This window comes from Phycodurus eques, chromosome 1, assembly GCF_024500275.1.
Source record: "Phycodurus eques isolate BA_2022a chromosome 1, UOR_Pequ_1.1, whole genome shotgun sequence".
In the NCBI taxonomy this organism is placed as follows: domain Eukaryota; kingdom Metazoa; phylum Chordata; class Actinopteri; order Syngnathiformes; family Syngnathidae; genus Phycodurus; species Phycodurus eques.
In genome coordinates, this window is record NC_084525.1 from 21,782,088 (window position 1) to 21,796,819 (window position 14,732).

Genomic DNA, 14,732 nt, shown 5'->3' on the forward strand with positions numbered 1-14,732 from the left:
GTGAAGAGCTACCAGTTTGACGCATACTTCTGAAATAACAAATTTGCTCAAACACCTTTAATTATGTTACTGTTAATAGTTATTGATATGCATCCCCGTGAAGACACTTATTATGTTAATGATTAATAATTAGCCTATCAACAGTAATCTAGCAAGGTAGGAAACAGATGAAAATCAAAATGCAACACTTTATTTCTATGAATCTCTCTGCAAGTGTTTACATTTTCAAAGTCTACAACTTTACTAGCAAATCACAATAATCCATGCCTGTGAATATTCTCATTCATTCCGGTCATTTAATTCTCAGTACATTGAATCGATTGCAAATGGACTGCTCTGCTTGTGTTAGAAGTGGTTTCCCCTTTCATCCGAACAGGCTTCATCAGTTCATACAACAAGGCTTAGTTAGGAACTTAGATTTAGACATTCCGACAGTTTCTTCCCTCTTGCCATTTAAGTACAAGAGGCTCAGTTACTCTCTGTGGTGTTTTTATGTTTTTATGTCTCAAAAGTATTTTTTTTTGTCAAAATGGCTGTCTATTGTCGTACTAGAGCGGCTCCAACTACCGGAGACAAATTCCTTGTGTGTTTTTGACATACTTTGCAAATAAAGAGTGTCCTGATTCTGATAACTCATCACTGGTGATCTCGTTGTAGGACAGACCCATGGGCCACTCATGTAGTCGTTGGAGGCTGCCTGCTGCCCACAGGTGATCTTGACTTAGTGTCCTCAGATTGAGAAGAGGAAGAAGAAAAGAAAAAGAAGAATTCACTTAAGTACAGTAAAGAAGTATTTGTACTTGGTAATTCCCCACCACTGCCATTTACTTCCATTAGTTTACGGCCAGAGGTGCCACATCCAATATGCCGGACGCGCTGGCATATCGCATCAACGAGCCTAATTGAAGTCGCCTTGTCACCGCTGTCGTCTCGCGAGACCCGGAAAGACCCCGGAATTGTCCATAGCGGTCATGTGATTTATGAATGTTGCTCCTCGCACCCTCAGTTTCGAAACAACTATGTCGAGTTAGCTCCCTTTTTCGCTGTATGTTTCCAAGGAGTCCGCAAGATGCAGAACGTCATTAACACAGTAAAAGGAACGGCTCTCGGAGTGGCCGAGTTTCTCACGCCAGTTCTAAAGGTAAACTTATTTGTACTACAAGCTACCACGTCGCTAGCAAGGGATGCCTTGATTTACCCGTGAACAGAGCAAACATAATGAATGTCGGACAATAATTCTTGGTATGCTTTTTTTTTTTTTTTGATTCTATTCCAAAATATTGTGAATAAATGAGTGACATGTTCTGAGAAATGCGGTGCAGCGTTGCACAATGAACGTCAGTGTGTGGGGAATGAGCACAAGTCTTGTCGAACATTTCTTTTCTGACATAAAATTACTGTGGATAAATGATTAATTTCACAATTGGAACACAATTTGGGCGTTCATGAAAAACGGACCATATATGTATATATGTTTTGTTGTCATGTTATGTTTGGTGCAACCCTGTTGCACTTCCGCAACTGAAAAACAGATTTAAAACGTCTTGCTGAATAATCATTTCCAGTTACATCAATAATAAAAAAAATATTTGAATGGCAATTTAATTTTAGTAGTACTCTTAATTACTTGCAAATCATTGCTAATATTTGTATTTGCTTAACAGTGCATAACCCCCCCCCCCCCCCAAAAAGGAAACTCTATTATAAAAAAGAAATGTTTTTATATTAGTGTGTTTCTGATAGTGAGTAACTGAACATCTGTTTGAGTGGACCCTCAGCACTACAGCTGAAGACAGTGCAAAAAAAATTAAAACTAGAAGAGAGCGCTTACCGTATGCGGAGATCAGACGACAGGATTTTAGACCCTATTTGATATCTTGAGCGATTTCCCAGATCAGGCCTGAGATATTTTGTCAGGAATGACAAAACGTCTTGTCATATGACATAATCCACGATCAATTATTTGGCCTTACGATAGCCCAAATGAAATGAAAAGTACACCATGTTTTTTTTTTTTTGGGGGATATCTTCTGTGGAGTGTGACATATCAACGACAACTCCCCTACAGCGCACCTTGACGTCGACCAATAGGACAGCGTATTGTGACCGGCGCATCGCCCCCCATGCAAGCCGTTGTCAACATACTTTGTCGCCGTTGTTAGCATTTATTCACACACACAAACCAGTGTTTACCGAAGCTTTAAAGCATGATTTGACAGAACTCCGGCATGTTTACGTACAAACGTTAGTGCTACCACTAGCTTCTTAGGCTACATAACGTTTTGTTGCCTGCTTGCGAGCAATATCGAATTAGAAGTGCGTGAACAAACCTCAATATCTCCTTGAATTGACAGCCCAAAATGTCCTTGCCGAAGCACCCGGTGAGACCTAAAAATAAATAAATAATTTTTTAAAAAAAATAAAGGTTTTATTTAAATAATTATTTTTTTAAATTCCCCCCCCAACATTGCTGCTGCGATCCATTGTTTGACAACAACTTGTTGTCACCATGGTAATGGTTTTATCCGGTTGCAGTGAAAAGTGTCACGTTTTCTGGTCACGCCTCCCCGACAGTATTTGATTTGAGAAGATAAAGCCCAGTGATCATAAAAGGCGGGATACTGTGGTATCGTTACAAATGTTGTGTCGTGTTGCCACTGTCTGACCGAGATACGACATGACTTTATGGCAGTAGTCTGACATAGTGGAATCGTCCATTCATCCATTTTCTGAGCCACTTCTCCTCACTAGGGTCGCGGGCGTGCTGGAGCCTATCCCAGCTGTCATCGGGCAGGAGGCGGGGTACACCCTGAACTGTTTGCCAGCCAATCGCAGGGCACATAGAAACAAACAACCATTCGCACTCACAGTCATGCCTATTGGCAATTTAGAGTCTCCAATTCATGCATGTTTTTGGGATGTGGGAGGAAACCGGAGTGCCCGGAGAAAACCCACACAGGCACGGGGAGAACATGCAAACTCCACACAGGCGGGACCGGGGATTGAACCCGGGTCCTCAGAACTGTGAGGCTGACGCTCTAACCAGTCGGCCGCCGTGCCGCCTAGTGGAATCGTGAAAGAACAAATTTGTCTCGTAGTTTGATGCAGGCATTGGGTCAACTCATGGTCAGTGCAATTCGCGTGATGTTTTTTCTGCTGAGTCATGGAGCTAACTTTCTTCCTCTTCCTCCAGATGTTTAGAAATGTTTTAGTAACAGGGTTGTGTGTAGGTTGAGAGACAACTAATATGTCTGTCATAAAACAAATAGTTTTAACAATTTCAAGAAAAAAATATTTAAACTGAATCATACCATAAAGGTGATTTTTAATCTCATTTTATTTTTTAGATGTAAGTTCGCCATCAAGAGGGAAGGATGAGATTTTTTTTTTCACGCACCTCATTTTAGGAGATGCTCTAGAGCTACTATTTTATACTATTTTTATAGAATATCTAGGAATCCCTTTTGCGGCTGTTATTTTTTTCTCACGACAACTATTAATTTATACAACTGCATGCTTCTATATTTTGTGTATGGATTATTTGAAATTTCATGGGTGGGGACACAAAATGTCCTCCAATTCTGGAATATCCCAAATATGTCTCAATTTAGATTATAAAATGTTGTTAAATCCCACAGGAATCCAAATTCAAAGAAACTGGAGTCATCACACCAGAAGAGGTGAGGTTGATCCTTATATGCTGTCTTTTTGATTGTTAGTCTTCCACATGCTGCAGTGTTTCCCAACCTTTACTGAGCCAAGACACATTATTTTAGAGAAATGTCACTGCACACCACCAAACACAAAGTATTCAGTGTCCACACAAAGTATTCACACCTCTTCACTTTTTCCACATTTTGCTATGTTACAGACTTATTCTAAAACTGATTTAAGTATAGTTTTCTTTTTAAAAATTACATAAAATATCTCATAATGACAAAGTAAAAACATATTTTCAGACAGTTGTGCAAATCTATTGATAAAGTAAACATAATACATAGGTATTCACACCCTTAGCTTAATATTTTGTTGAAGCACCTTTGGCAGGTAGTGAAAAGTGCCTTCTGTCTGGCCACTCTACCATAAAGGCCTGATTGGTGGAGTGCGTTAGCAATGGTTGACCTTCCGGATGGTTCTCATATCTCCACAAGGGAACACTGGAGCTCCGCCTTAGTGACCATAGGGTTCTTGTTCACCTCTCTGAATAAGACCCTTCTTCCCCGGTTACTCAGCTCTGTCTGATGGCCAGCTCTAGGAAGAGTCCTTGTGGTTCCAACTTCTTCCATTTCCAAATAATTGAGACCACAGTGCTTTTCCTCAATGCTGCTGAAATTCCTTTGTATCCTTCCCCAGATTTGTGCCTTGACACAATCCGGTCTCGGAAGTCTGCAGACACTTCCTTAGACTTCATTGCTTGATTTCTGCTCTTATATCCACTGCCAACTATGAGACCTTATATAGACAGGTGTGTGCCATTCCAAATGATGTTCAGTCAACTGAATTTATCACAGGTGGACTCCATTCAAGTTGTAGAAGCATTTCAAGGAGGATCAGTGGAAATCAGATGCACCTGAGCTTAAGTTTGATTGTCATAGCAAAGAGTGTGAATACTTAGGTGCCTATTATGTTTGAATGTTTACATTTTTTATACATTTACACAAATGTCTGAAAATATGTTTTTACTTTGTCAATATGGGATATTTTCTTTTTAAGAAAAACTATACTCAAATCAGCTTCAGAATTAGTCTGTAACAGCAAAATGTGGAAAACATGAAGGGGTGTGAATACTTTGTGGTGGCACTGTATATACTAATATCATGATGTTCTCGTTTAAATGTACGTACTCTGTGAATTCTGGGCCATTTATGTTGAACACAAAGCTAATAAACTTGCAGGGATTCAAGAAAGACACATGCCGATCATAAATCATGATCTTCGTACCAGTTAAGTGAAAATAGATAATTCTCCGTGGCACAGTGGTTGTGAATCACTGAAATACACAATAAGACACCACATTTATAATAAAAGCACACTGTTGCATTCTTTTCTTTTTTTGTGCCAGTTTGTAGCCGCTGGGGATCACTTAGTTCATCACTGCCCCACTTGGAAATGGTCGGTACCTTTCATCCAAATGAAATGTGCTTTTAAACTTGTCTAATAAAGTTATTGTCTCTCGCTAGCATGGTGAGTGTTTATACTGTGACAGTATAAAATAAGGAATTAGGCAGTGATACCTTGTGACTCAGGAATGCCAATCACTTTGTTGTAGCCTTGTTAGATTTCACAGAATGGTGCAATTCTCTGCTGGGGAAACCCAACCTGACTAGCTGAAAGCATTCTGCTCATTGTTCTTCCTTATTTTATGATACAATTGATTAATTTTTATTTTATTCTTGTTACTAATACAGCAAATACATTGATTTAAATATATGATGCCTGAAAGTGGTATAGTTGTAATTTAATGAGTACAATTCAATAACGACTGTACTGTATATATTAAAGTACTTTGTTTTTCCATTTTCACTCAGGGCCACTGGGGAAGAAGTTAAAGTAAAGCCATATTTGCCCCCGGACAAACAATTTCTCCTCACACGCAATGGTAAAAACATTTTCAAAATTGTTTAGGTCACGAACCACTTAACAAAAAAAATAAATAAACTTGCAGACCACTTCACAATCCAAATATCCCAATAATAGGCTTGCTGACCACTTTATCAGGATCTTACTGGTTACAGCGAAATACAACTTTAACTTAAAACTTTTCAATGAGTGTAGTTTACTCACTCATTTAATGGTATTGTAGATTAATTGTATCTTCGAGCGAGACAACCATATATAGAGCAGTGATTCTCAAATTGTCATACGCAAAGAAATATGGCACAATTACAGTTCAGTTGTATTTACATTTTTAGTACAATACATTTACATTTAATATTGAAGAAATGTTATTAGAACTTTCATTTAGGTAACATTTTTATTTAATTTGTAAAATACATTTTAATCATTATTGAAGTGCAGCCATTTACATTTATATTTAAGCGCAGTGTTAAAGAGAGGGTTAGCAGTTTTCAAGCTGCTAGCAAGATTTGAATGTAGCTTTCACAACAGTTTCTGATTGGCTATTCTTGTCGCCCCATGTTCAGTTTTAAAATAAAAATTAAAACGAAATTAGGTGCATGAGATGTCACCAGAGGGGGATAGATGTTCAAAACATTTCAATAATATTCTACTATGTGGTCATACAGACGGTTTTAACATATATGGCAAAACTTTTTCTTTTTTTTTTTAAGATGCAAACTGTACCTTTTAATTTTGATACTTCGCATCATCTTATATTGGTTTACACAATATTATTAAATAGTAGTGGGACCACGATAGATGAGTTGCATTATAGCTGGGGATTACTGTAGTATATTACAAGCAACTTTGATCATAATATCAACGTGTCTATTTCCATCATCAGCGTTACAGTATTTGAAATGGAATGGGGGTTATGCATATCACACAGTACTAGACATAGTATTTTTTTTTTTAGTCTTTCTGAATGTGGGAATGTTTTTTTGTGTGTGCGTGTGTGGTTTTTCAGTTCCCTGTTACAAGCGCTGTAAACAGATGGAGTACTCAGACGAGTTGGAGGCCATCATCGAGGAGGACGATGGAGATGGGGGATGGGTGGACACTTATCACAATGCAGGCATGGCAACATTTCCCAGCACTATGCTAGTTAAGCAGCAATATGTGATATGTAATGTGAGCTTCAAGGAAATCTGTGCCGCTTTTACAAAAAGTTGTCCGAAATTTTGTAAATGGAAAGAAATGTCCAATGCAGTACTTTTTCATTGTCTTTCAAAGGTGGGTTACTCAGACTGTACACACAGCAAGCTGCAATCTTGTAGTGTGCAATACATTGTGGACTGATGACATACTGTATGGCGCTGGCATAGATAGATGAACAAAGATACATTATTTGTAGTAAATAAATAATTTGCGATTAAGACTGAAACAATTATCGAATAGCTTGACTAATTTGATTGCATAAAAATGAAGTAAAATCTCTGTCTCGTAGCTTCAAAGGGACTAATTATGACACCGACTAATGTTACTCCAGACTCACACACCACTCAATGTGGAAATAAGTTAAGCCAGGAGGAAAGAGTGCATAAAAAAACAGAGAGCCCTAACACAAGGTATCAACATTAGCTAAATTCATACAGCCTACCGTAGCTAATTAGAATGTATTGTAATTCCCCCACTATTTGGTCAAGGATGGACACAGCAGCCGGTGCACTTGTAATCGCTTTATTGAACAAACGATAAAAAAATAAACACATAAGTACATTCATACACAAGTTGCTTTGGCCACAGCCAGCCGCTAACCTGAGCTCCAACAGCCAACTTTCATTCACGAACTCCCACGTCACTCACCTTTTAAAGCCACACCCACACTCAAAGTCACAGATATTATAGCCTGGAATGTGAGGATTGCAATCCCAAGTGGACAACAAGAATACTTGCACCTCACATTAAAATGTTGTTCAGTATTGCAAAATAGATTTTTTTATCCAATTACTCAATTAATTGTTTGGATAAGTGGTAGAATAATTGAGTCTAAAAATATTTGTTAGCTGTAGCCCTAAATTGGATAATTTGGACGATCTCTCAACTGTTCTAGAGCATGAAATTTGTAACGTTGCTTTCTTTGTTTCTAGGTGTATTAGGTGTCACAGATGCTGTGCAGGAAATTTCACTGGACAATAACAAGGTAGCTAATTATTATTATTCTTTTGTTCAGCTCTTTGTTACTTAATTTGGAATTAAATAATTTTGACACTTTGGTCATATACTCACACTAGGCAATTTGAACCATACTTGGTCCTTACCCACTCCACTCCCACACTGGGCAGCACTCACATTGCTCTTCAAGCACTTGGTCTTTAAAACATGTGCGATCACTTCATTCTACAACGCTGTATTCTGTACTCTCTTTATTTTTGTTGTAAACTGTGGCTATAATCACAATATACAGTACATATGTCAAGTATAATAACTGTTGAGAGAAGTGGTCGTATTAACCATGACCTATATTGTGTGCACGTGGCTTTGTGTGACAGAGCAGGCCGTGGACGTAGTTTTACTTGTTTTGACTGGATTGCTGCTAGTCTTTCTGTTTATTTCTGTTTCGCACAACGATGAGAAGATTTATCGCATTAAGTATAGGATGCGTGTTATGCTCGTGCATTTGATGTGTATTTTTAATGCATTTCTATTTAGCACGTTAGGGGTTCTTATTAATAACTTGCTAGTAATGATTACATTACAGCAGAGGTGGCAAAAGTACACGTACATATATTTGTGTAAATAAACTAATACTTTATTTTATACCTTGACCTAATACTTTACCTATTTTATTTATTTTTCCTATTATTTTTATTTAGCTTTATTTAAAGTCTCTTACTTACGTAAAATAAAAGTGCAGACTCTGAAATGTACTGAATTACGTTTTCTTTTTTTTTTTAAAATATTTAAAATTATATACAGTACCTATTTACTACCAAAAATGCTAGCAAGCTTTTGCTCACGGTTTTATGCTATCAAAATGTGTTCCCATTAGCTGTGCTAACAAGAACTAATAAAAAAATGCTGAGCAAGCAAATGATAGCTGAAAAAAAATCAGTCACTCAACCAAAATCTCAACTGCGGTTGACTTTACCTCTCTTTTTTTACGTCGTGTCCTCATCTGCAGAGGTTGAAAAAAGTAATAAATCTATTTTGACAAAGTAAGGAGGAGGAAGTACAGATTTGTTTAAAATGTAGGGAGTAAAAGTAAAAAGTTGTCAGAAAAATATATACAGCAGTACATCCATCCATCCATCCATCCATTTTCTTTACCGCTTATCCTCACTAGGGTCACGGGCTGTTGGAGCCTATCCCAGCTATCTTTGGGCGGGATGCGGGGTACACCCTCAACCGGTCGCCAGCCAATCGCAGGGCACATAGAAACAAACAACCATTTGCACTCACATTCACACCTACGGGCAATTTAGAGTCTTCAATCAACCTACCACGCATGTTTTTGGGATGCGGAAGGAAACCGGAGTGCCCGGAGAAAACCCACCCAGGCACGGGGAGAACATACAAACTCCACACAGGCGGGGCTGTGATTTGAACACTGGTCCTCAGACCTGTGAGGCAGATGTGCTAACCAGTCGCCCACCATGCCGCCTACAGCAGTATAGATATCTGTACGATAACAAAGTATTTGTACTTGGTTACCTCCCACCACTGCAAAACTACATTCAGTAACTGTATGTTTCGTGTGCTTGACCAACTGTGCCTGGCCCGACCAATCGTAACTGACTTAAGGTGTCAAGTGGGCCCAAGCGCGGTACGGATTGCCTGGTGTGAGTAACCCCTTTGTGTGCTAGCCATGTTTCAACTGTATATTGACTTGATTCAAGGACAAGAATATGAATAGCACATCTGCAGCATGTTCTGATGATGATGAAGATGATGAAGATGGAGAGGCAGCCGATATGGAAGGTATTTGAATCGTGACGATGTTTAGTTATCAGTTTCATAGCTAGCTGCACTGTCTTTTCACTTGTTTTCGTCCTTTCAGAATATGAGGAAAGCGGCTTACTGGAAACGGATGAGGTACACCTACCTATTTCAATGTATGTGTGAGTGTCTGCGGGTCAAGGTGTGCCCTTCCCTCACTGTTTCCTCTCACCAGGCAACCCTGGACACCAGTAAAATGGTGCAAGCCAAAGTGAAAGCGGAGCCCGGGAGTGAAGACGCAATCCTTCGGACAAGGACATATGACCTTTACATCACGTACGATAAATACTACCAGACCCCTCGACTCTGGCTGTTTGGATATGATGAAGTATGTACCTCATTGTACTCTACATTATTGCGTCGTCATTTACTTTAGACTCTGGGTTTTAACCTTTTATTGCTTAATTGCTGTCCATTTCTCAACATTTTCAAGTTCCCTTGAGCAAGGCATCTAACACACAAACTGGTTCGGGCGTGCATATGTATGAATTCTTTACTAAGTGGTGTACGTTCTGAAAGACCCAAGGTCATTAGAATTTATTTTAACAATGCTAACAAGGACCAAGGGTTGCTGCAAATTGATTGACGGCCTCCCTTAAAATGTTTTATAATTGCATATATTAGTAGTATCAACCATAAATACAGTGGTATGGAAAAGTGTTTGATTTCTGATTTCTTATTTTTTTGCATGTTTGTTACATTTCAGTTTCCCACCATCAAATAAATTAAAATATTAGTCAAAGACAACACAAGTAAACACAAAATCCAGTTTTAAATCTTTTTAATATTAAGGGAGAAAAAAAACAACCTACATGCCTCTGTGTGAAAAAGTGATTTGCCCCCCCCCCCCCCCTGTAACTGTGGTTTAGCATACCTGAATTCAATTTTTCTAGCCACACCTGTCCTCGATCAAGAACACACCTAAATAGAACATGCCTGACAAAGAGAAGTCGAGCAAAAGGTCCTTAAAAGCTAGGCATCATGCAGAGATCAGAGAAATTCAGGAAGAAATATGAGAGAAAGTAATTAAAATCTATCCGTGTGGAAATGGTTATAAAGCCATTTCGAAAGTTTTGGGAATCCAGCAAACCACAGTGAGAGCCATTATCCACAAATGGCAAAAAACATAGAACAGTAGTAAACCTTCCCAGGAGTGGCTGGCCAACCAAAATTACCCAATGAGCGGAGCGACGACTCATCCAAGAGGTCACAGGCCTTCAGTCACCACGCTTCATGTTGTTTCCTGGCTGTTGACGTGGCGACCGTGATCCTCATCATTTAAGATCTCAGTTATAACACATTTCTTACACAAACACACAATTGTGATAACTACCCCAATACATATGCTACGAATTCTGCACATGTACTTTGTCTCTTTGAGTGTAAAAATGCTTCAGCTCGTCCGACTTTCAGCCTGTGCGCGCTGCCGTTTTTGGCCCACAAACAGTGCTGTCAGGCTCTCAGGGCTGTTTGTCAAATCTAAAATGGTGCATTTGCGCCTCAAAAATATTCTTTGCAAGCTTTTAATTCCCTGTGGAGCTACGTCAGAGCCTCCTCTACCACTTCAAGTGGAAAAAAGGCAAAACACGTGTTAATACGTGTTCAGCACTCAATGGAAGGGTTTTAAAATACGTATTAATACATGTTTGGCACTGAATGAGTTTTAATACAAAAATAAATTAAAATTATTATTATTTTTTAAAACAATAGGCCTGTTTTAGAGGGGATATAATTCTATTTTGTAGAAAACAAATGTCTTTTCCTACGATAAAAAAAAAAAATATTCGGTGTACAAGTTGTATCTTTGTAGTTAACTGCTAAAATGTCTTTCTTGCCTCATTCAACTGTGACTTTGTCACAGTATTACGACTTAGAAAAGTATGACTTTATTGTCATAATGTTGTTAAATTTCTCTGTTGAATTTACCTCTTAGACAAGTATAATAATTAAAACGTTACAACTTTTTCTCTTATAAAAAAGCATGAATTTGTTACTGTAACGTTACAACTCTTTCCTCTCATGAATTGGCAACTTTATATTTCCTGTAGGATTTATGCCCCATGTTAATTATGTTTAATTGGCATTAGTGTTATGAAAAGCGTCTCTCCTGGTAGGTGTCTTTGCACCCAAAAAGTTTGAGAATCCCTGATGTACAGTCCACCCTGTGTTATCACCTCTCATTCTCAGGTACTTGAGGTTTCTAGTTTGATCAAATTTTTGTGACCTCTTCCAGGACAGGCAGCCTTTGTCTGTGGAACAAATGTATGAGGACATCAGCCAGGACCATGTGAAGAAGACAGTCACCATTGAGAACCATCCACACCTTCCTCCGCCCGCTATGTGCTCTGTCCACCCCTGCAGGTGAGCATAGTTGCGAGAGAGGATGAAACCTTGTTGTGGTCCTTACTTATTAGAAATTCTGAGGTCTAACTACTGCTGTCCTAACTAGCATTGTGCAAGAACTGAAGCCAGCTCGGATGAGAGTCGAAACATCTTCTAGGACGACCAGAAAGGTCCAGTTGCGATCGATTCAATGCCCTGAGAATGAAATGAGAATATTCACAGGCATTAAAAATTGTCAGTCATGACTTACCTACCCACAATAGTTTGGTGCGGAATGGTTTGAGCAAAAAAACTCCTATAAATATTGAGAGGCCTAATTTCCAGGTTGGCAAAGAGTGCATCGGTGGCCTTGGTTAGAGTTCATGAAGTCAAGACACATACAAGCTGGATGTGACACAAATTTCAACTCCTCACAACCTTTGTAACTTTGGCGGAGATGTTTTAATCTGCTGCACTGACTGCTTTTACGTGTTTCATGATTATCAGTAGGTGTGGTTTATTATTTTACAATTGATTTGCGAAACACAATTCCCATTTTTTTCTTATTCAATTAATGTTTCTTTTTAAAATTATATTATTGGAATATAATTTACTTTTCGAATAAATATTTTCTAGTGGAAAAACGTTTGTGGCTAAAATCTATGAGTAAAATATGTAATAGGATTCCAAAATGAATTCCCCCTTGATTGGTTATTTTTCAGTGGGAAATGTCCTGTATGACTTACACAGGGACATTGATGATCCTTTTTCTTTTTCTAGACATGCTGAAGTGATGAAAAAAATCATTGAGACGGTGGCTGAAGGAGGTGGCGAGCTTGGAGTGCATATGTATCCTTTCCTTTTTTTTCTTTTTCTTGCACAAGTCAAGTGGTTGAATCTTGAGATATTTTTGTTCCATTAACAAACATGTTTTTGTCCTTGACTGTGGTGTACAGGTACCTTCTCATTTTTCTCAAGTTTGTTCAGGCTGTCATTCCCACAATAGAATACGACTACACAAGACACTTCACAATGTAGAAATATGGATTATGAAAAATCACTTATTCTGCCTCAATGATTACAAAAGATCTGGTTTGGTGACAAGAGTATGTTTGTGTCACTCTGAAACACTTTGCGCAGGTGTAAGACACTGACAAAGAAATGTGCAACTTAAATGGAAATAGGTTTTCATTGAGGAAGGATAAAATCATACAGTGTTCAAATATGATTTTTTTTGTCTCAAAGCTGGAAAATTGAAGCCGTGCACATTATTAAATGTAAGTTTTGATCAATAACATAACGGTTACAAAAAGACCTTCAGCAGTTAACTACTACTTTCCGATAAGTTAGGCGAGGGTAACCACACCCTTAATGCTTTAGGGAAACATACAAAGCCACATTCCATCATTGAATAGCCGCTCTGATTTCATGAAATCCATACCCTGCTACTTTCAATTTACCATAGCTCGCCACCAATTTCTACACCAACTGTCTGGCACCTAAGATAAAGGCGCCTCTATGTAGCCTATACTTTGTCAAGTTTACATTAGCACTGAGGGTGAACCAAAAAAGGATCTTAAAACCAGAAGAAATTGAAGCCAACACGGTAACAAAATTGTTGGTACCCTTTTGTTAAACAAAGACCTACAACAGTCACAGAAATAACTTGAAACTGACAAAAAATTAACAAGACAACAAAAAGCAGGCAAGAACAATACACTGGACCTGAAGCATGTGGCCGGTTGTGCAACAGATGTTAAGTTTAATGTACCATAATTTTTTACAGGTTAGTCTCATTAGTATGTTTTTAAAAATAATTCTCCCGGAACGTAAAAATGAAGCAAGGACGGATTTTTTTTGTTTTTTAATTTTCTGTGCATTTTACGTTTGTAAGCTTCAACTTATTTCAGTGACCATTGTGGATTTTTCTCTATTTGACCGAAGGGTACCAACAATTTTGTCTACCTGTGAAGCTCTAAAGGAAACCATCAGGTTATTGTATTATTGCCTGGTTTACTATAGCTTTATTTCCACCACACAGTTATGTATGGTATTTTGTTTTAATGTCACATTTAAAGAATGTCAAAATAACCTATCAACACCACTTGGGTACTCTTTTATTTGGGGGGGTTAGACATAGACATCGGTCTATGATTCAGCGCTTTTATTTGAGGCAGCTTGCGCTAGCTATCCTGTCCTGCAGTGCAAACGTCGAGCAAGATTAGAGTTGAACTGGAAGGGAACGGGTCTTGTTTCAAATTATTTACATTACACGACATTCAAGTAAATGAAGGAACTTAGAGGGTTCATAAAGATTCAGACTTGGACAGCTTTTTGGCTTTGGCTTTCTGCACAGGTCATTAGTGTGTCACTGTCATACTTCACTGGGACAGAGTTGATATATATATCTATATCTCTATATATAGAGATATAGATATACAGACACGCGCACAAACATACACATTCATACAGAGAGAGAGAGGTGGTTCCCATTTTTGTAAAAGCTACCATTTGTCTTAATACATGAATGTGTTGATGGTCCTTTAGCTGTAGGCTGAATTATGATTTTTGTTTATGTATAACATCATTGTGCATCCTCTCAGCTTGTGTGGTTAACTTGGCAACAAACAAAATCATTGTGGCACATTGTGTAAAACAATAAATATATACAAAACAAACCATTTATTGATTTTTTTTCTTCATGTAATTTGATTTGTCAACCATTAACAAAACACTTTATGATGATCAATTTAAAGTTCGATTTAATTTATATAATTTAATAATAATAAACCGAAAGGAAAAAATATATTTTTTTCTGTTCTCCACGCCGCTTCATACTTAGACCTCCGCAC

General features: G+C 38.1%; 1 protein-coding gene across 2 annotated transcripts; it reads left to right on the forward strand.

The window, feature by feature from the left end:
• Positions 1–956: 956 nt before the first annotated feature.
• Positions 957–14,553, forward strand: atg3 (autophagy related 3). Of its 2 annotated transcripts, XM_061682959.1 has the most exons (13): positions 1,093–1,141; positions 3,639–3,680; positions 4,896–4,943; positions 5,063–5,112; positions 5,529–5,599; positions 6,587–6,694; positions 7,710–7,762; positions 9,459–9,540; positions 9,620–9,654; positions 9,734–9,886; positions 11,792–11,919; positions 12,661–12,729; positions 12,837–14,553. In XM_061682959.1, exons 3-13 carry the CDS (start codon positions 4,929–4,931, stop codon positions 12,916–12,918), a joined length of 846 nt encoding a protein of 281 aa, XP_061538943.1. In that variant the 5' UTR covers positions 1,093–1,141; positions 3,639–3,680; positions 4,896–4,928; the 3' UTR covers positions 12,919–14,553. The 2 variants fall into 2 exon arrangements, with proteins under 2 accessions (XP_061538934.1, XP_061538943.1); XM_061682950.1 differs by lacking the exon at positions 4,896–4,943 and having other exon boundaries at positions 957–1,141.
• The last annotated feature ends 179 nt before the right edge of the window (positions 14,554–14,732 follow it).

Excerpts from the sequence above, each read along its gene's own strand:
- atg3 (XM_061682950.1), top strand. The coding sequence starts at position 1,070 with ATGCAGAACGTCATTAACACAGTAAAAGGAACGGCTCTCGGAGTGGCC. Across the intron at positions 9,541-9,619 it reads AGAGGCAGCCGATATGGAAG|AATATGAGGAAAGCGGCTTA; the intron begins GTATTTGAATCG and ends TCGTCCTTTCAG. Across the intron at positions 9,655-9,733 it reads GCTTACTGGAAACGGATGAG|GCAACCCTGGACACCAGTAA; the intron begins GTACACCTACCT and ends TCCTCTCACCAG.